This window comes from Numida meleagris, chromosome 6 (genome assembly GCF_002078875.1).
Source record: "Numida meleagris isolate 19003 breed g44 Domestic line chromosome 6, NumMel1.0, whole genome shotgun sequence".
Classification (NCBI taxonomy): domain Eukaryota; kingdom Metazoa; phylum Chordata; class Aves; order Galliformes; family Numididae; genus Numida; species Numida meleagris.
The window spans coordinates 51,126,710-51,147,887 of NC_034414.1; the positions used below are offsets into that span (position 1 = coordinate 51,126,710).

The window sequence follows — 21,178 nt, forward strand, 5'->3', positions numbered from 1 at the left end:
TAGAACAAATTCCTTTTAAAAAATCTCACCTGGAACATCGCTTCATATTTAATAGAGTTGAATTTTGACTAGGAAAATGAGGTAACTTTGGTCCGCTCTCATTCTTAATGGTTTCTCTCGAAGTACATCGCGTAGCGGAAGTCTCGCAGACAGCTCTGGGGGTAAGGATTTTGTAATCACATAATGCTGAGTATTTGTCTTGGGCGTTTAGAGGTGAATAATCCAGCGGCAGTAGACACAGACAGCTTCTGACCTGGCAAACTAAAATGACGTCAGCATACAGGAGAAGACATGGTTTTGAGACAACCTGTTGCTCCCTCTGATAGGCATCTTGTTTACAATCCAACAGTTCTGAACTGATAACTGTTACGGAAACGCATCTCCACGCATCTGTATAGTTTAATGCTGCTTGTCTGAACACAAATTTTAGTCAATTGGCAACAGAACACTTAGATTGTTTTTTGGTATTTCCTGCAAAGATGGAAAAAAGACAGAGAGATGGTGCCTCATATCAAGCCCCAGCAATGAGCCATGGCCCCGCCATCTCTTAGTCCTGTGCAGAAACACGCAGGCTCTCGGCCAGTCTTGCTGATGGGCACTGGGTAGGCAGAGCAGAGCTGAGGCCACAAGCCTGAGAGTGCAGCGTGCCTGAGAGAAGGCACAAGCTCTGCCTGAGGCTGTAATTCAGCAACCAGCTGCCCATCCTGCTCCCAGCCACAGAGATGGGTGGAATGCTTTTAGTTGCAAGTAACCATTAGGCACCTTTAGGCAGGAAATGAATGAAAACTTGGAGAGAAACAACTGCAGTAGCTGCTTGTAACAACATCTCTCATTCTTGTCATGCAGCTAGCATATAAAGAAGTGCCAGATGTATTTATAATCTGGCATTTGGATTGTCTACTTCATTTAAAGACAGAACTCTACAATTCTCATACACTTGAGGTTTTCTAAAGTACAAGGAATGGGGAAAATACTGAAACTGAGCAGCATTATTGTTCAGAAGTTCTGTTTTATTATCGTATTGGGTTTAACTGTTAAAATACAGATAAACCTTGCCACTGAAAACTAATGTAGTTATCTCCCTGGAGACTTCTTTATATGAGTGCTTCATACGGTTTGAGTCAATGTGAAACAGTTGAGGGAAAGATGTAACAAAGGCCTTGAAAGCACTTTTTGTAATTTACCAGCTGTAGGAAAAGAAACAGTACCGTAAGGACCACAGCATCCAACATTAGGGTAATAATAGCAGCTACTTACATACCTGTTTGCAGAGCACATCCTGCTACAAATCATAGTTGTCTAGCATACAAGGAGTCCGTGTGTGCTTTTGGTTTTTTGCAGTATCTCTACCACTTGGCAATCACCTGGAAGCTTGAACTTCCCACCCCCCATCCTTTCTCCACCATGGAAAAACTGATTTTAGGAAGAAAAAGAAAACAACTTACCTGGAAATAATTTAGAGTTCTACAAAAGGTATAGCTCTTAACATGATAGGAAAAAATAATTATAAATTAAAGCAAATTAAATAATGAAACAGATCATCTCAACATAGAATTTTAGCTGGAAGGATGAGGGTAGGAACAATGCTTGCCAATTTATACTTTAAAGTTGAATGTATTTTAACTAGAAAGCAAGTGGGAAAACTCAAGTTTGTCCACTAGTCCAACAGTCAGAGAACTGTAAGTGGTTTCTAGAAGAATCATGAAGGACTTGTTATGAAATAAATGTCCATGAAGCACTGTATGTGCCAAAATGTGCAAAATCCACTGGAAAGCTTGAAGTAAATGAAGAAAACATTCCACGGTGGTGCTTCATATGAAATACCCAGTTTTCATAGCAAAAGCAGTCTGCTGAATTGCTTTCTTTTCATTCTAATAGACCAACGGCCCCAAATACTTATTTGAGACCAAACACTTATGTGAGAGAAAATTGCTGGTGATCTACGAAGTCTGATAACCTTTTCTCACTACCTTCTGCTCTCGAGGAGAAAAGTACAAACTGCTGGATAAGCTCACAGCAAAAAATGTAAGAAGTTGGAGGTTACCGCTCATCCTATGTTGCCTGTAGAGCTGCAGCCCTTCATTCCATTTCCTAAGCTTAGCATCACACCTTTTAATTTTTTTTTGTATACAAACCAATGCTAGACATTCAAACACATATTGGATTGCCTTATTACTGTTCAAGCTCCCTACCTGTTTGGTTTGAACAGTATAAACTTCTAACATACAAGGATGAATAGCAGTAGCAGGACAGCATAACTCAGCTGGTCACTGTGTCTTCATGTACTCGCACTCACTTCTGATATAATCATGGTTAGGAATTATTTTCTACTTAGAAGTGGGGGAGAGATGACCTCCACCCAGTATGAGTTTCAAAATAAAATAAGAAACAGCATCTACCTACGCTGCTGCGTTCTGCTGTTTACGTCTCCCTTTTCTCTGATCTACTGGTGGACTACCAGTCCTCTGCTAAGACAGCTGTGTGAGCAGAGTCTTAGCTGGTTTGCTTTTGAATCAGATCAAAAGTTGCTTGCTCTCTTAACTGGTAGGTAAATAAAAATATTGTCCAGTTGCGCTAACTGTATCAAAATCAAATATATGAGTGCATAATCTGCAAGTCCTTAGTGAAGCTTGAGGTTGAAGTCATTAAATACAGGAGGTAGATACTTTCCAGAAATTAGCTGTCATTTATTATCTATAATGAAAACTTGTATTTTGTAGGTAGCGTTCCATTCCTAATACTGAACCTCAACAAATCCTCTCGTTATTTTTAACCAATCCCTTCTTCCATTGGGTTCTAAAAGGAAAAAAAATATTTAGAAAGTTCAACATAGAGTGTTTAATTAAATATCGATCACCTTCAGGAGCAGAACACCACAGTGCTAGGCAAGCAGCCCTTTATAGCTCTGGGGGGTTCTGACGATTGTCAGAGAAACTCAAAATGATGCGCTGTTGTTCTTGTTGGATCTCTTAACAAGGAGAGCACAATGGGTGCTGTTTCACTGCCTAGTCGTGCTTTTCCTCACGCTCTGAATACCTTAACAGCGCTCAGTAGCCTCCTCCTCTTCGTTCTATAGCAGGTAAGCGGTAACATTTCAGGGAAGACTTAGCCTTCTGTTTCTCAGCCTGCTGAAGAAACAACAGAAGTTTGAAATATGCTCCGTAAAACGTATTTGGCTGTTTTACGTTAATGAGCAAGTGAGAATCTGTACCTCAATATTTGATCCAATAAATCGAACAGACTGTAGCACAGAGGTTTCACCACTTTCCTTAGCTGCAGGAAAAACTGAATGTGGAGTAGGTGTAGGAGGGGGAGGCAGGTTAGCTGCTGCAGAAGGACTTAATATTGGTAGTTTTCCACAAGGAGGTCCGTGTTGTCGTCTGTTCTTTTCCTGGACTTTCCTAAGAGAACACTTTTAGGATAAAGAAATCATGTTTAATTTCTCTGAGAACACCTTAGAGAAAGAAAAAAATCAGAAAAAAACAAATACTATTTCAGCTTGTTTGTTGTTGTTTGTTCATTTTTGGTTTTTAATTACTACCCCGGGAGATGCTTTGTGCAATCCTTTCCTTACGGAAATTCTCAGAGCTCACACTGATTAACGCAGGAACCAAACTGGTGGAAAAACAAGTGTCTGATGCTATGGAAGAAGAATGAATGCTTTCAATGTGAAATGCACAGCAGAAGACACGTATTTCTGTGGTGACTGGTTTTTTGTGAAAAAGCTGCACTTGAGAGTTTTTGCATGCAGTACTAATTTCTGTCTCACTTTGTAGATACAGTGAATTCTAAGAGTGCATATGTTGAGTATTTCTCATGTTATTTCACTACAGAGTTTTAGTAGACAGAATTATGAATCCAATTTTAATTTGCTGATTTTCAGAGTCAAGCATAAGTTCGGGGTTTGTCTGGATATCAACTGAAAGCAGGACAGCAATGTTAAAAAAGGACACAACCAAAAGCAACGTGTTTTTTCAAAACACAGACTGAAGGCCTCGAAAGGCAAAAATCAAGTTCTAGCAGAGACAGAAACGTATCCAAAAAACTTTTTTTTTTTTTTTTAAACTCAGGGATGGATTGGAAAAAATGAAGACCAAAATTTGAAAAATAAGGCAGTGACCTCCTACATAGCAGCACCTATGAAAACTCTCTGTCAAAGGCATTACGCAGCGTCACAGCTTTTAAATTCTAACTTATTTGTTGCAGGGTTTGGGGAGATCGGGTTCTGCTCCAGACCAAATGAAGATTGGTTTTGGGCAGACTGAGTAAAACCAAGTAATCAGCTTAAGTAAAACATTTGTTTCTAGCTAACAAGCTCAGTCTCACAAATTACTTTCTCTAAGTGGGCTGTCAGTGCTTCCACGTCAATATTACCTCTCTTTGACTTTCCTTTGGAGTTTGCCACAAATGCAGAGGTACTTGCCCTGCTCTATTTTCTAGTAATCTTACTTTTTTGTGCGTGGCCAAAGCTTGTGTATCAGCTGCCCTAAAAGGTTTGGGGAAAAAAGAAGAGAGAAAGAGGAAAAATGTCAGTTGTGCTTTAAGTGAAGTTAGGAGTCAGTGCAAAGAATTATGTTGACTGATACTTCATTGTATTGCAAAAGCTAAGTATCAGCACTGTAAGCAAGCCTCACTTCAATCCACTTGAAATAATAAGCACACAGTGTTCTTCCACTTCTTGATCTTAGTGTACAAGATTGAAATCATTTCAAGTCACTTGCCAGAGTTTCTGCAAATAAGGATGCTGCAATGCTTGATGGGCAGCAATTCTCTCGTCAGGATCGTATTTTATCATTGCATACAGGAGAGCTAATCCCTCAGAAGACAAGTTGTGCACCGGAGGAGGTATTCCTTTTCCTTTTTTAAAAGGGAAATGAAAATTCAAAATTGTTGACCTGTGTTAAGCAAGTTGAGAACAGTTATTCACAAATATTCAGAGCAAAATTGCAACTTACACTTGAGAAAAAATAATTGGAGTTAGGTGATCATTTATTAGGGGAAAGTAAGTAAGTCTTGGACAAAATATTTCCTTTCCTAACAAGTTATGCCATTGGCCTTAAGGATACTATAGAAAAAAAAAAAGGCCAAATAAGATTGTTATAAGCTCAGATTTCTTCTGCTCTGCCTACACGGATCACAAATGTGTGACTGTCTCTGGGGAGGAGGGGTAGAAAGAAGACACCACTCTTTGCTCAGCAGCTGTCACAACAGAAGTAGAATTTTGTGGTGGTTCCCTGCCCAGAAACATCCCAGCTGTACAGCTGTATTTTGAATTTTCAACCGCTGAGATTAATAACTATGAGAATGCATACTTACTGCTTGAACTTGTTGAGAGTTTTGTTGGCAGGAGTGCCTATAACATCATGGATTTTTGAAATTTGGTCCAGATCGTTAGATCCAGGAAAGAGAGGCTGAAAACTGCAAAGTAAGAGATGGTAGTAGCATTACACAACAGACAATTAAATCAGTTTAAGTGACATCGCTGTCACTGTTTGGTTTTTTTTTTCTCCATTTAAGAGAAAGATAAACTTGAGGATTATTTATCTATGAACAGTTTTAATACTAGCCAACAACTAAAGGATAGTTTGGGTTATTAAACAGACATCTATAGTTGTCCTTTCCTCACAGGTTTGGGGTAAAATACATAAGGATAACATCCCTCCTTGTGACAGGTAACGGATAGAGGATTTCATTTGCTCCTAGCGAAGTAGCAGATCGGACCAAACAGCGTGTTTTCTTCCTTTTAAGACAGCAAAACCAAGCAGTCCCTCTCGCTGCGTATGCACAAAGAAATACATATTTATAAGAAACATTCCATTCCTACACACAGGTTCTTTACAAGCGGCAGTACTGGAGAGATGGTAATTTGAACTACATTCCTGAGCTTGATCCTCAGTTAATACAAAACTTGCAAAGAGTCCTTGAAAGTGTAGTTATCGATAGAGCAATCTGACTCAACAAGTTAGGCCCACTAACATTTAATTCTTGCATACGTTCCCTTTTTCCATGCTAGCAGAACATTTCATTTGGCGTATAATTTTAAGAAATGCATCTTCATTAGCACCACTCAGTTCTTGAAAGCAAAACATTCAGCCCCCTTTGTAGAAGGGAGAAACTTCTATGAACTGTTTGTAAATTCAATCCACCCGCTGTCTGCACACCTCTCTGAATGTCTTTGTAAGGCTTTGAGAGGAAGGAGGAAGAGAGGTTTGATCCCCATTGCACAGCTGTATCCCACAGTTCAAGCAGGAGTGGGAGTGGCTTTTGTGAGAATTACCAAAACGTCAAAAATGCACTGTCTAAAAGTGTAAAGCCAGAACTGAAGGAAGGACAACTGCGCAATCCACAAAAGGAAGGAATCCTGCACGATCCAGGAACCCAGGTTTATGAGGAATAGAGAAAGGGAGAAGACTTGAAAGACGAGCGTGACTTGAGTAAGATTTAAAAAATTCTTGCAAAAACGTGGTCTCAAGCGTAAAGACTTCGGCAAACGTTCAACAGCAAAAACTGCAAGATCCTCTTAAGAAGTAACAAACCTGTCTGTAACTTTCTTCAGCTTAGCAAAGCTGTACCTTTTTGAATTCACTTATTTCCATGAAACATTCCTCATTTCTTTCTGAACACATCTATTAGGTCTTTGAAAATGTGCAGTGGTTGCAAAGACTGAAATTTGTTACGTTAAGCGAAAATTAGGAGGAAATATCTCATTTACAGCATGTAATTTTCTTGCAAAACTTCAAAGCAAACCAATTCAAATTGGAATGGGAAAACACGGCATTTTTAAAACATTTGTTCCCAATTTACTTTGCAAGAGAACTACCACATTTGGAATTTTTCTGTTAACAGTTTTCTGACCAAAGTAGAACTGTTTCTACAAGTTAGCAGCCAAAGCAGAAGAATTGTCATTTAATGTGATGGCAGCAGCTGCGCTTGCCATGTGGAGGAGGAGGAAAGAAGCAAAGCAAATGTTACCACTCCTGGTTCCATATCAGAGGCAGCAGTGTGGGAGGAGAACAGAGAAGAACTACTGCTGTTGCTAGGGCACAGAGATACTGGAGAAATACTCGTGGTGGTTTTTTATTTTCTGAAGAGCAAGGACAATTTCATTGAGTTATGGCTTTATCATCTTTGATAATCCTACAGGACTGTAATCCATTTTTTTCTGAACACTTACTTCAGCAGAACCCAACTTGAAACTATCCCAGGACATAAGGTCCTGGCCGGGCACAAGGGTCTTGAATGAACTATCTCCTAAACCAACTCGTAAATCCAAGGGAGTGTCTTCTGTGATCTCTGTTTTCACAGAAAAGTAAGTCATGAAAAAAGGGAAAAATTTACCATCAAGTGCATTAACGAGACTGAGGATAGCTAGTGATACTCGTGACAGGACATGAGCAGCACTTCAGAGAAAGGGCAGATAACATACATTTTTGTCAAATTCAAATATGAAGACGTAGGCGTGGGAGTGGGGGGCTGTTCAAAAAATGTTATTTTCCTCGTAAATATTTTGTAATGGGTATTATGTTTTCCCAAACGTCTCGCTGCTTTATTACTAGCATAATAGGGTGAAGAGAGTGCCAGACAAGGGATGATTACTGCCTCATCAGCCCTGCAGACTAATCGCGCAGTGAAGTTCCACGAAATGGAGGAAACAAAGATCAGATTGTCTTATCTTTACCATGCGCTCCTTATTTCAGTTATTTACCTTTGGTTTTCTTGATAACAATAAGCAGGACCCTCCACTGAACACAGTACCTTGTGATTTCATAGAAAACACAGCCAGCACTCCATATATCCATTTTGTAGCTATAGTAGCCATTTGTAAGCAAGCATTCAGGTGCTCGGTACCAGCGTGTGGAGATATATTCTGTATATGGTTGCTTAGAATATATAGTCCTACAAGATCCAAAATCTGCTAACTTCAGGGTATTCTGCTGCAAAAAAAAAAGTATTTTGAATTTAGAAACACTGAAATTCAGGCAAGGATTTTCCTGACATGTGTGAAGCAGTCACCATAAAAGAAATCACAGATTACTTAAAGAATAAAATTTCAGAAAGCCCAAGGGAAGTGTTACAGCAGTAAAACTGCATTTAAACAGCATGTAGCTCCAAGAGTTGAAGAGATCTGTGTCCCATAATATGCAGAAATGCCTTCCCCTACATCATTAAAAGACGGAGCTAAGAGTTAATTGAAAAGCATATGGCCTATTACTGCAAGGAAGACCGCTTAAATAGGACATCTGGATTAAGTTATTTTCTTTGACTTCTTGTGTTTAGCAGTGATATAATGGAGGGTTTTGGCTTCTCTTTGCAACAGTTTTCTCCTCTATGCTTCTATGGCATAAAAAAAAAAAAAATATCTCTAGAAAATAAAATTTCATCGACTGGATTTTGAAATGCTTATTTTTCAGACATTAGCAAAATAACATTCTGAAACTGCTGAGAGATTTCAATGAAGAAATCTTCTGAAAGCTACTATCTTCCGCTCTCTTCTGTAGGACTAACTTCCACTACACTTAGAGATTAAACATAGAAAGAAAGATGCAGAACTGAACCCTATGGCTCATCTCTAGACTAACACAGAGGAATATATATACTGGTACATGATTAAGGATAATTTTGCAGACTGGCATAGAATCATCATAGAATCATAGAATGGTTTGGGTTGGAAGGGACCTTGAAGATCATCTAGTTCCACCCTCCTGCTATAAGCAGGGACACCTCCCTCTAGAGCAGGTTGCTCAGAGCCCCATCCAGCCTGGCCTTGGGGCTCTGACACATGGGCATGGACACAGGGAGGCTCTAACACATCTGATTTACCTCAGGTTTGTGCCAGTAACAAATCCGCTTGTTCATTCATTCCTCTAGATTAGGACTGAAGCATTAGAGGCAACTTTTTATATATAACATAAATAATGTAATAATATCATATATAGTTACTTATGTAAGTATATAATTACTTATATAATATATAATAGCATAATCACAGAATTGCTCAGGTTGGAAAAGACCTTCAAGATCATCAATATATATGTAAAATAAAAACTGTACTTGTATTCATGAAGAAGTATTATGTTCTCAGCGTAAACAGAAATATACCAATACATTTCAGTTTCAGTTAAACATTCTCCACATAAAATGCATTACCTTTATTAATATGTTTTCTGGTTTCACATCTCTGTGAAATATCCCATTTCTGTACCAATATAAACACATCAGAGAGAAGAGTTCAGTGCAAAGATAAATATTATCATTGCTTCCACTTATTTGCAAAACAAACAAACAAACAAAAACCAACCAAGCAAATCAACCATAAAGAAACTAATATTTCCATCAGCCTTACCAACAGCAGAGTAAAAAAATTAATTTTACCACCATAGTGGGACAAGAGCTACAGGTATGGGAATGGGGAAAGGGAGGAAACGTGGAGGAAGGGGAGGTCGAGCGTTCTACTTTTGCTCTCGTACGGTTACAGAAGGATGGAAGGGCCGCCATGCTCGCAGAAGGGCTTCCTGCAGCTCCCCTGGGGTACTGGCAACACCACTGACTGCCAGCTTGCATCTGGGCAGTGGCCTTTTTTCACCCTGCAGTGATCTGCAGCCTCAGGTACTTGTATGGATCTGCTTGGCAATGACCCTAAAATCAGTGTATGATGCATTTATCGCAAAGGTGTTGCTGCACCTGGTCTCTTACCTATGCATGTGGTCAAGAGATGTGCATAACTGGTACATGAAGGTCTTTATTTTTTTTTCCGGTAACGGCTTTCTCCGTCCTAGAATTAAATTTCAAGTTGTACAGGTCATTTTTAGCAAATGAGAGAATACAAGGAAATACTCTTCAGCTTCCAGTAATGCACTGACATTACATTTCCAGTTGCACTATTTCTGTCATTTATAGCTAGCTTTGTAATCCATTTTCCACTCAAATTCAGGCAAAATTTAAATTTCAGTAAGGACCAGAATAGGTCAGCTAACAGAGCCGTCAATTCAGTAGTCTGTAAACAGCCTTAACTTTTACTGCCTGTTTTTCTTCCAATATCTGCATCTCCAAGTTCCAGTAGAACTGCAGTATTTCACTTCTCAATGTCTAATGTTCTTACTAAAAAAAGTTACAGGCCTTAAGGTTCAAGATTCCTATCCATCACCTCTAATTAGTGTGATGCTTGAACGTCTGTGATTCACTATTGATTTGCAAATTACAGGTTAACCCAGGTAGCTTAGCTTGCTATTGCAGCTGCACAATAATAACAGTTCTAACATGCACTTACTTTTCAGAGCCCTTCAGTAACTACTGGGCTTTTTTCTTTCATAGGCTGCAAAGGCCTCTTAATCTCGCTATAATGCCGTCGTTATACAACGCTGCCATCTTGTAAGCAGTGGAGAAGTGATCACATTTTTGAAAAGCAAAGCAGGTAGCGTGGGTAACTGGTGGGGCAGGAGGAGGGGGCCTCCAGTTCGCCTCTGCCATCCACCCAGCACATCAGCTCACGGGGCGCTTGAAACAGGGCACGCTTACATCAAGAAGTGTAATATTCTTACCCCTCTCTTAGTAGAGAGAGATGGTGTTTCAGTATCAGGATTTTTGCTGTTTTCAGTAGAAAAGATTTTAAAAGATTTGGCCATTCAAACCAACTCTGATTACTGGTAGCATTTAAAAAAACAAACTTTCATGAAAAGAAGTCGTGCTCAGTTGTTTTTTCCACTTCACAGGTCACTACTAAAATCTGAAGCAGATGCTCTTCTGCATTCAGGTTTATCACTGCAGAAAGCTTACTGGGAAGTCATTATGAAGCGAGCCGTAAGAAGGCAGCATTAGAAGGCTACAGTCATTTTTCTTTGGGGCATCTTCTCCACCTCTCTCTGAGCCTTATTTACTTCCTCACTTTAAATGACCAAAGTGTTCTGACTGAACCAAGGCAAGGCTGGTTGTCACTGACACCCCTACATGCTGAGAGCAAGAGAAGGACGGCTTTGCGTAAACACAAATAGCCTTGACTGAACTGACAGGAATCTGTCACTGTAACAAAGGGAAGAAAACGGAAGGATCAGCTTCTGCCCCGTAGGAAACTACTGATGCCTCCTGTGAAACCACCAGTTATTTTCTGAAGCAAACAAACGAACAAAATCTACCTGGAAAACAATCTTGCTTCTATTTTAATTTTTTTTAAAAAAACAACAGCCATCAATAAAAACAGAACGCACTGAAACTACTAGATCAATTTCCATCTGTGTTCAACGCTTAATATAGCAGGCTTTTTCACATGAAAAAAACCCACAAGAGAAACACTAAGAAGTGCACACCAAGTGAAAGCAAGTGCTCTGGGGTGCAAAAAAATGAAGGCAGTTAAAGAGCAAATCTAAACATTCTCTTTTTCCATAATTGTAGTATATTTCCTAGAGGGAGAAAATGCAGGCTTGTTTTTAATGCGCTGAACTAACTTCATGTCAGTGGGGGCTCCTTCCTATAACCAACTACTCATCGGACTCAACTTCACAAATTCATCATGGAAAAACAAAAAGCCTTAATAAAAACCAGCAATTATTCAGGTCTGTTTCTTTGATCAGCAGAGTCAAACAGCCATATTTTAATCTCAAATCTTTACCTATCTGAACACAGCGTCACGAACACAGTGTTTGAGAGCAAGTTCTTCATTTTACTACACTGAATATCAGTTGCCTGTTGAGTTACTTCAGTGAATCTCCCAGTTGTTAAGACAATACAAATTTTAAATAACTCCACCAAAAAATCCTCTTTTGCTACTGAAACTGTAAATAAGTGCCTCTCCAGTTACTGTAACCAAGCCCTTTGGTGTCTACAGGAGACCCTTCTTTAAATCAGCTTTTGTTCTTTCTGTAGGAATGCTTCCTTAAGCTCCATGGCATCCCACCTGCTTTGACAACAAGATTCAGGATTCTTCAAGACAGGTGTTTTCAGTGCAAAATGTTCAATGAAAAATGGAAAAGCATAATTCAGTGGTCTTTAAACAAATTGGAATCATTTCCAAGTTGTTTCATCGCGGTCCTGACCTAACAAGAGCCCACTGAAGTTGCATTTTTTGTTATATAAAGCCATTTTTTGTAGTCAAGGTTGTTTCCATGCTGTCTGTAAAGTCTAACTGTAGAAACAGAGGGGCATTGACCTGACTCATTAGAAACCTTCTGCATGCATTCATGCTTTAAACAACTGGGTAGATGAAAAAGAGTAAATCAGTACAGCACAAAATTTCACTATAAATTTCATAACATGGAACAGTGAACAGAATATAATTAATTCCACTTTGTAGTCTACACAAGGAGAGTTTGTCTGCTTAAGCATATGCCACATACCTTTTATCAGCTCATAAATATTCATATCCATAAGTTCACATATCAGTGAAAGGCAGCCAGCTTTTTTATCACTGAAGAAAAAAATTAAGAGACTTTAAACTAGAAATAAAATTTACATGTTGGTTTGCATACAGTGTAGAGAAAAAGTAATTTAACCAGTACTAAAATGGACATTTTCAACTGATGCTTTCATGTTTTTCAGCTTAGGCTCTGACGTTTCGTAGTTATAGTTTCCACTTTTGCAAAACTGAATTGAATTACTCTGTGAAGGAATTTGAGTGCTTGGTTTTGAACTATACAATACTGTTCAGTATCAAGAAATTTCCAGTAAATTGAAGTGATACCACCTTGCAATAAGATAGGAAAAACATTATGCCATATATGAAAATACTTTCTAGCTTGGTCATCAGTAGTGAGTAGAGTGGAAACAAGCATCTGACTGGAATCTCTGCTCTACTGACAACAGCAGTTTTAAGTGTAAGATATGATACGGTATCTAACACTTTATTTTCCATTCAGTGCCCTGCAGATCTCTAGGTGTTCAGTTTTTCTAAGAAGATAATTGAATTAAAGCACACCCCCCTGCAATGCTCTGTTAACCCTGACAACAAACGAGTGAGGGTACAGTCAGCAATCCAATTTACAGACAGACTGAGAAAGAGCTAGGCGAGATGGCTGGCCATCTGGATTACACTTTATTAACATCACAGCAGCTGAAGCTGAGAATTCCAGAGAGCTGAGCTGCTGACATGACTACCAGCTTCTCATGTATGATTTGCAAAGAAGCATCTGTAAAGTTACCTACAAAATGATGCTGCCAAATAGCTTGTCTGGATCCCGACTTCAAACTGCCAGGCTGAACCAAGATTGTTGAAGTACCAGGGCCTATTTCAGCAAATAAGCTCTGAGTGTGCCAAACCAAGAGTCTTCAACAGACACAATGTTGTGTAGTTAAAGTAACTCAGTGGGTTTGGGACATGGGTTCAAACCATCAGCAAGTATTATATGTTATGACATCAAGTTTAGGTATGCTAGAAATATATCTAGCCTGTCATCTTAATATGGATGTTGAAGTGTTTTTCAGTCTGCTGCAAAAGACAGCAAGCTCTCATTTAACAAAAAAAAAAAACCCACAGTGACTTCAGAATTCGACAGATCTGCTGTTTTTTCTTTCTGTTGGAATAAAAAGCTGGCTAAGTTCCTACAGGTTGCTTCTAGATCCAGAAGTTACTGCATATTGCTTGAACAAAATAAGGAAGGAACGAATGAACCATACTTACAAAACAACTTCATGTAACATGAGGATATTAGGATGTGGACTCAACCTCCTTAGGGCTTGTATTTCGCTCAGATTATTCACTTGTTCAATACTAAAGTTGAATTGAAAAGAAAAAGAAAACTGACTTGCAATCAGAGACTAGATGCTAATCGTCCTTCTTCCCTGTCATGATTGTCAGAACTCACTCCACTTTAGTCTGAAACTGAACTTTCAAATGCAGGATCAGATCAATTGTTTTCCCGCTTTGTTTCTTTATGGAACAAATCAATAATCAGTAGAATGGCTCTATTCCTTCTTGCAGTCCAGAGCAGCTGGACTTACCTTACCATGATTAGTCATGCACTGTGCTCCAGATACCACTTACCGTACCACGGACATATCTGGGAGGAATTTTGAGTCACGGATTGTGATGCAGTTCATTCTGAGCTGGTGTAGCACACATACCAATTATTGCTCAGCATGATGCTGAAAGTGACAGTCTAGCCTTGCCAAATTTAACATTTAAAATTCAGTTTGAATGTTAAGCAATTACATGAAAAATATACACCATTCAGCTGTTGATTAATTATTATGTTACCCTCCTAGATGATAGTAAACAACAAAACTACATGCTATAGAACCTTTGAGGAGGAAGGAGGAAACAAAGAGCTTTGTACACTGTTAAATGGATCAGAACAGGAGACATAAGATTTTTCATGACTTTAAAGCTAAACACCAAATCATAATTTTCCAATCTGAAACCAGGAGAAACGCTCTGAATGGGCCGGTTCTGTTTAAAACACCTGTCTGTTGGTCAAAGAATTTCTCAAGAGAATTTGTCAGTCAATTTACCAGAGGGTTAAAGGCCTAAAAACCATTAAAAACATACTACATGAAAACACAAGTTGGCTTTTTATTCCCTAACACCGAATTGTACACTTCCTGATCTTGATGTAGCTGCGCAAGTAGTTTAAATACTCTTCTGATCATAAACTGGACAGATCTGGTCAGTAGTAGGTAACGTATAAATGGCCCAACAGTTGTCTAACACGGCAGAGAATCAGAAGCCACATTGTTAATTGAAGATATTCGGGTTCTTTTTTGTTTGTTTGAGCTTACAGTAATTTTTTCACGCTTTCACTTTTCCTTCTCCAAGGCTCTGAGATACATAGTGAAGTTTCATTTAAAAGCAAAATGTCCTAATTTACCTCTCCTGTACAAATGTGTCACTCCCACTGCGATCACTAGGAAGTTAGGAGATTTAACTGAGAATACAAGGTCAGTGACCCAAAAAAGCAGCGTTGGGTGCATATATACTTGGAGAAGAATGTCAAGTGAATGCCTCTGCTTCCACATAGCCCCTATTTTTCTTGTTTCACCCTCGATCCAGTGGTCAGGCAGCATTTGCTACAGTAGAGGACATCAGTTCAAGCACCCAAGGAAATAACCCCAGTGCCAAATAGGAAGGCCCTTCATAATAAATAGCAGAAGTCTCTTTCTGCACTGCATGCAAACCTTTTTACTACACAAGCATTCAAAAACCTTCACTTAATCCTTATTTTTCATTTCCCCACCAAATTTAAATAAGATACCGTGCAGGAGTAGAATCAGTCACACATACCTTTTAAAATGTTGTTTCATGCATTTACATGCATAGTACTTTCCATCTCTAAGACTCAGCATCTTCAGAACATTAGAAAACGTCCCCTCTCCTATCTTACAAACTGCTTTATATTCTAAAAACAGAAACATATTGTTTCAGTTTACAATAGAAATTGTTATAAAGAGGTGGTAGCGATCCATAATTATTTGCTAAATTCTGACTACTGGAATTTTTTTTTTAATAAAAGTTTTTTTTTTTCTGTCAACACATCAGTTATTTGAGAGGAAATGTAAGGAATAACAGAAAACAAAGTTTTGCTGCTCATATCAATATAAACTGATATTCCTAGTGTGCACTAATCCAAGCTTCAGGAGTAACCTACTGCCTCCTTGCTCAGAGATATGATGCTCTGTACACAGCACTTCTTTTTTTCCGTTGCAGTGCATTAGCAACTGAGGAATGTGCTTATGCTTTGTGTCTTTCAGAAAATGTATCATTTTCTTGAAATGGTACCTTGGCATTGTTTCACTTTTTTTTTTTTTAAGAAAAGTAATTACTGATTTTAAAGCTTTATTCCCCTATCAACTTCAGACACGACTTTTCAAGTAGGCCAAGAATAACACTTTTCTTAAATATTCGCAGTCTTCTTCTAATCTCCTTCAGAACTGACATTTCTTTCCTCCCTTATTCTCCTCCAGCGTTCTAATCAACTGTTCTCAATCCTACTGACTGGTTCTCTTCACCCACCTTGTCCTCCTGTTTCCCTTTATTTATAGCACCCACAGATTCCATCCTGGATAATTCTTCCATTTATTTCATCTGAGCAAAACCCAATTCTGCATAGCTCCATGCTCCTCTTGCTTTTGAGCAAGTCTTATTATTTGAGAAAGCAGCAAACCCAGGGAGGCAGAGTAGGATACCTCCTCTACCCTATTCAGCCCCTCTGGGGAGTCGAAATAACAGTAGGAGAGCAGTAACCCCAAGGAAGCGCAGCTGTCTGCATTAGCTGCCGTGGTCTGTGACACTGCTCTCCCAGAAGCCTTCCTACCCTTACAGGAGGACTCCTCCTGAGGTCACTCCTCAAGCAGATTCTGTCCTACTGCTTGCACTGGAGGGTGAGGGAATTTACTAGCGTACACGTGGGTCATTTCATGCCAGTTGCTCTTTGAGGCCAAGAAGATTTCCAGATATGTTTAATTTACAAGTATAAATACAGCCTCACAGCAGAGAAAGCCTGCCAAGAAATTTTGCAGAGAGCAAAGTCACTGAGGCAGAGACATTCTAACGATGTTTTCCAACTAGCAATCAGTTTAGGTTGCCTTCATCTCTTTTCTCCTCCCCAGGCTTCGCACTTATTCTTGTTAAGAGTCTTTTCTATCTTGTGATGCAAGTGCTTGCATTTTAATTAGCAGAAATTGTCCCCATGCAAATCCCCCTTTCTCCAACAACAAAGCTTCTGGGAGACCTGTCATTTGCTTTTCTCATTTTTATCATCTGCTACTGAGGTTTTCTGATTATCATACTTCACAGTGTTCCAATGTTGAAAATATATGTATTTTTACCCAGAGTTTCTTTAAAACCCAGTCCTCTCCATAAATTCATAAATTCAAACAGTCTTTTCATTTCCTACATTGTTTTCTCCCTTTTTTTCCTTAAGCTCACAAATTAGGCCTTCTAATTAGAAAAAAAGAAAACAGAGCAATTTAAAATCAATCACACAGTCCAACGCTCTCTACACAATTACATATGGAACAATTATTAGAAGCAGAAACAGAATTTGAAAACCATTATGGGTAAAGGAGACAATACCAGTCAGAGTCCAAGGTATGGGTGAGGCCACGAGGCTTAGTATGCATGGCTGTTAGCGGAAACTGGGCAGCCAGTGCTTCAAGCAAGGCAGTTCCTAATCTGAGGAACACAGCAGAGCAAGAAGCATGCTTTGCACTGTGCCCTCCTTAAGTTTTAATTTCCCATCTAAATAGCTAAATATAAAATGAGAGTCACACATTCTAAGTAGTTAAATCCAACATTTCTAAAGAAGGCTTATCAATAGAGTTTTCGGTAGCAAATGATCTCCACTAAGGCACGAACACAATGGCTGTGTGTACAACAGCAGAGCCAGTTTCCATGGTGTATGGGAACTGCTGAGTCACGGCCTGAAGCACTGATTGAGCACCTGGAGGAAAGAGCCAGTCAGCCCTGGGAGCACACCTGAAGGCAATTCACTGTGTGACCGGAGGGGGGTGGAGCCTGGCTCATTTAGGCCTCATTTAAGGGCTGACTGCCACTGAGGAAGGATCTCTTTGTGGAGATTCCTCCTTGGTGGGAGCTTTTCCCTATGAACCCAGAATCTTCTGATATGGGTGAGCGATCTACTTCCCTCCCCTTGTAGCACCTTGTTATTGTGCTGGTCCTTCCACCTCTTTGTAATGCCTTTTCCATCGTGTTGGTCCTTCTGATCACTACATGTGGCAAAGAAAATACCCCAGGTAGTCATGAAAGTTTAGTTACTTGCTGACTTATGCCATGAGCAATGCTGGGTGCGCCTCTGGGAGAGCAGATTTAAGAAAAAGAAAAACTGCTGCGGAACTGCAGCTGGGAGAGAGGAGTGAGAGAAGCAGCCCTGCTGCCACCAAGGTGGGGGCAGGAGGTGCTCCAGGTGCAGAGTAGCAGTGCCCTGCAGCCTGGGGGAGGCCCGTGGTGGAGTAGAGATGAAGTGTTATGGACTGCCTGCAATCCTCATTCCCCTGAGCTGCTCCAGGGAAGGAGGCAGAAGAAGGTGGATATCAGGAAGATGGTTTTACTTTGCTTCTGGTTCTCACTGCTCTAGTCTGTTAACAATGGGCAACAAACTACATGCTGTTGTCTCCCTGTGTTAAGGCTGTTTTGACCGTGATGGTAATTTGTGATTAATCCCCAGTCCTTATCTCAACCCTTGAGCACTTTTTCATCACCTTTTCTCCCCCTCTTCTTTTGAGGATGGGAGTGAGAAAGCAACTGAAGGGATTAGCTGCCCATTAGGGTGAAACCACCACAGGTCTATTCATTTTTACAGCAGAATGCTAGGCATGCAGAAAAGCTCATGTGTGAATAGTAAAAACCTGAGGAAAATACTAGAGATTCATTCTCTCCACCAGTGAAAAGAATGACAGCAGAGACCACAATAAGTGAAATCAATTGACTGAAGTGCAGAATCAGGAATGAAAATTGCAGTAGTTGAAATGGTTTTTTATGCGTAAAATTAGCATATAAACTCTCAACAAACCAAGTCACTGAAGATGAGAGAGACTTTCTCCTAGGGAGGAAATGAGGGAGTGATCACACAACAAGTTATTGTTTAATGAGAAACTGAAAGGGACTCAGACATAAAAATAATAGCATGATTTTATAGATTAAGAAGGAAAACAAATTAGACTTGCAGTGTACCCACAATTTAATGCCGATTTTGAAGTTAAGTCTATAAACCAAGATTTCTGGAGAAACTTAAAAATCCACTTCCACATAACTGATTCATCAAAAGTGATTAGATGGCAACCAGTCTGTAAGGGAATTGTTATGTCATGGCCTGAACTGATGATTGAGCACCTGGTGAAGGGGGTAGCTGGCCCGGGAAGCACAGGTGCAAGAGATTCGTTTGTGCTTCCCATGTAACTGGGTCCACTCCTCCCTGGGCTCATTTAAGGGCTTCCCTGGGAAGGAAGAACATCTTCTGGATGAAGGCTATCTCTTAAGAAGGAGTGTTCTATAGCCACAGTCCTTCATCACCAGTCAGGCGAGTCAGTTTTTTTTCCTATATATGATTATTAATGTTCCTGATAACACTTTGCCTGGTACCACAAAGAACTTACCAGAAGCAGCTTCACTGCTTCCAATCAATCAGTAACTCATAATAACTTCAAGCAAACACTGAAAGAGAGTAACTAGGTTGAAATGTTTTGGTGTTAAACTATGAAGCTTAATACAGCTGCAGAACAAAACTAACTACCAGTGAGTTTACCTGAATTTGTGGTGAAGAGTGACAAACTTTTAAAACTTCATGCGCATTTTAAGACTGAATACTTTGAGGATTAAATTAAGTAAACAGTGTTACACTTGCTCATGTAACATCAAGGAATGCAGAAGACCTAATACCCAGTTCTTTCATGGTATCTGTAGCAATCCAGACACTAACTAACCTCTTCTTTCCTTCCTTGTGGTTTTGGCATGTGTAGAGGTTAGGGCTTCAAACGGTTAGAGAAGGCAGACAAAGGTTAGGAAAATAGATAAAATTCCATGCAAGTCAACAGAATAAGGACAAGGATACACAAGTAATTTTAAGAACAAGTTATGACAATTTGAACTAGTCGAACACCAGATGCGTGGCCATGAGAATGGCACAGAAGTAATCCTTCAATAGAAAGGCAGTCTGGTGTACTAGAAGCTACAGGACCCAGAAATAAACCCAGTGAAAACTATGAGCAAGTGATAGAATGTGAAGTCTGGGCCCATGTTACTGTATCTAGAGAGCACAGAAAATTGCTCAGTTTGGAACTAAAGAATCCAATGCCAAGTGACAGAAAAGACAGCACTGCAGTATTCAAAATAGGATAGTATAATACCTAAAGTGGATATTTTGTTGTGAAGCTGCCACAATGCTGAAGAAGTCATGGCATTTCAATGTAGCATTGATACATGCGGGAAGGGAGAAATGAAAAATGAAGACAACACCAAGAAGCTCAGCTTCAGGCATGGTCACAAGCCCATGACACATAACTAAGGTACTCAGTGACCTGCTGATGCATGCGGTGTGACATGGGATGCACAAAGAAGGATGCCAAGCAATGGAAAGCATGGCTTGCAGATCATAATAAGGAAGAGGAAACTTCGTGATTTCTGCAAAAGCAACTGGAGAGACTGGGAGGCAGATAGGCTGCTGCTCTGCAGGAGCGGGAAACGTTCATTAGCAGGCTGTTGAAGAAGAGGGCTGGACGCGCAGGAGAACCACGTTTATCCGTGTAGCAAGGAGAGGAAACCTCGGGGCTGCGGCCTCCGGGTCCTCAAAGCACTGCCACAGCCCAGGCCCCGGCCCCTCAGCCAGGGCTGCCTCAGAGTACCGGTACCGCCTCAGAGACGCCCAAGCCCACGCCGCGACTCGGGAAGAGCGGGTCCCCCTGCCCTCCCCCGCAGCCCCTTACTGTTCATCCTGTGCTCGCCTGCAGGTCCCGGGCCCCTGTGGGCCCTCAGCGCGCCATGTTGTATTCCCGTCGCCCTGGCAACCGCGCAGGCTCCGTCTGCCCGCCCCGGGCTTCGGCCTCGCGCAGGCGCAGTACGAGCAGCGGCCAGCACTGCCCCGTCCCCTGCGCATGCGCCGCAGGGTTGAGGAGGCGGGGCGGCCGTTGGGCTCGGGCGGCGGTTGGGCGTGGGGTTGTTCTCTCTCTCGCTGTGCTCCGGTGTGGGGGTGGTTTTCTCCACACCCTCCCCAGGCGTTCTCCCGGGGTGGAGTGAGTCTGGGAGGAAGCAGTCTGTGCAGCCCTCGCTTCTAGCTGAGAGGCGTTCCCTGCCGCCGAATGTGGCACCTGTAGCCCTGGTTTGTGTCAGGCACTGCTACACCTTTACGTCCTGCCGCTCCGGCGTTTATCTTCGATGGTCGCCTGATCCCTAGCGGTTCCCGCCTGCCACTGCAGGTTGCAGCACGCGGCCCGTTTCAGGATGTGCGCGCTGCTGGCTCGCAGTGGGTGGGAATGGCATCGCTGATGGCATCCGGCTCCTGCCGGGGTCGTAGCAAGCCCAGCGTCCGCGCTCTGTTCGTTGAGCACGTCCCCCGGCGCAGGTGTTCTGCTGAACCCTGAAGGGATGCTCCTGAAATACAAAGCAATTATATTGCTGCTGAAAGGAGCTGCAGACACCACAGACTGCGCTGAAATCCCGGGTGTTTTCCACGCGTCCCGGGGAGGTGAATCTGTGAAGTGACGCCTGGGTCTCTGCGTGTCTCTCTCCCGTGCTTTGGAGTCG

At 40.9% G+C, this 21,178-nt stretch overlaps 1 protein-coding gene across 12 annotated transcripts; it reads right to left on the minus strand.

Moving 5' to 3' along the window:
- MOK (MOK protein kinase) lies at positions 33–20,629 on the minus strand. Of its 12 annotated transcripts, XM_021401241.1 has the most exons (13): positions 20,362–20,450; positions 19,036–19,093; positions 15,206–15,320; positions 13,607–13,696; positions 12,327–12,397; positions 9,694–9,772; positions 9,148–9,196; positions 7,756–7,934; positions 5,317–5,418; positions 4,722–4,895; positions 4,375–4,486; positions 3,212–3,412; positions 990–3,128 (listed from the first exon to the last, which is right to left on the minus strand). In XM_021401241.1, exons 3-13 carry the CDS (start codon positions 15,265–15,267, stop codon positions 3,048–3,050), a joined length of 1,200 nt encoding a protein of 399 aa, XP_021256916.1. In that variant the 5' UTR covers positions 15,268–15,320; positions 19,036–19,093; positions 20,362–20,450; the 3' UTR covers positions 990–3,047. The 12 variants fall into 12 exon arrangements, with proteins under 12 accessions (XP_021256911.1, XP_021256907.1, XP_021256916.1 ...); XM_021401236.1 differs by lacking the exons at positions 15,206–15,320; positions 19,036–19,093 and adding an exon at positions 33–261 and having other exon boundaries at positions 3,037–3,125; positions 20,362–20,629; XM_021401232.1 differs by lacking the exons at positions 15,206–15,320; positions 19,036–19,093 and adding an exon at positions 33–261 and having other exon boundaries at positions 3,037–3,128; positions 20,362–20,629.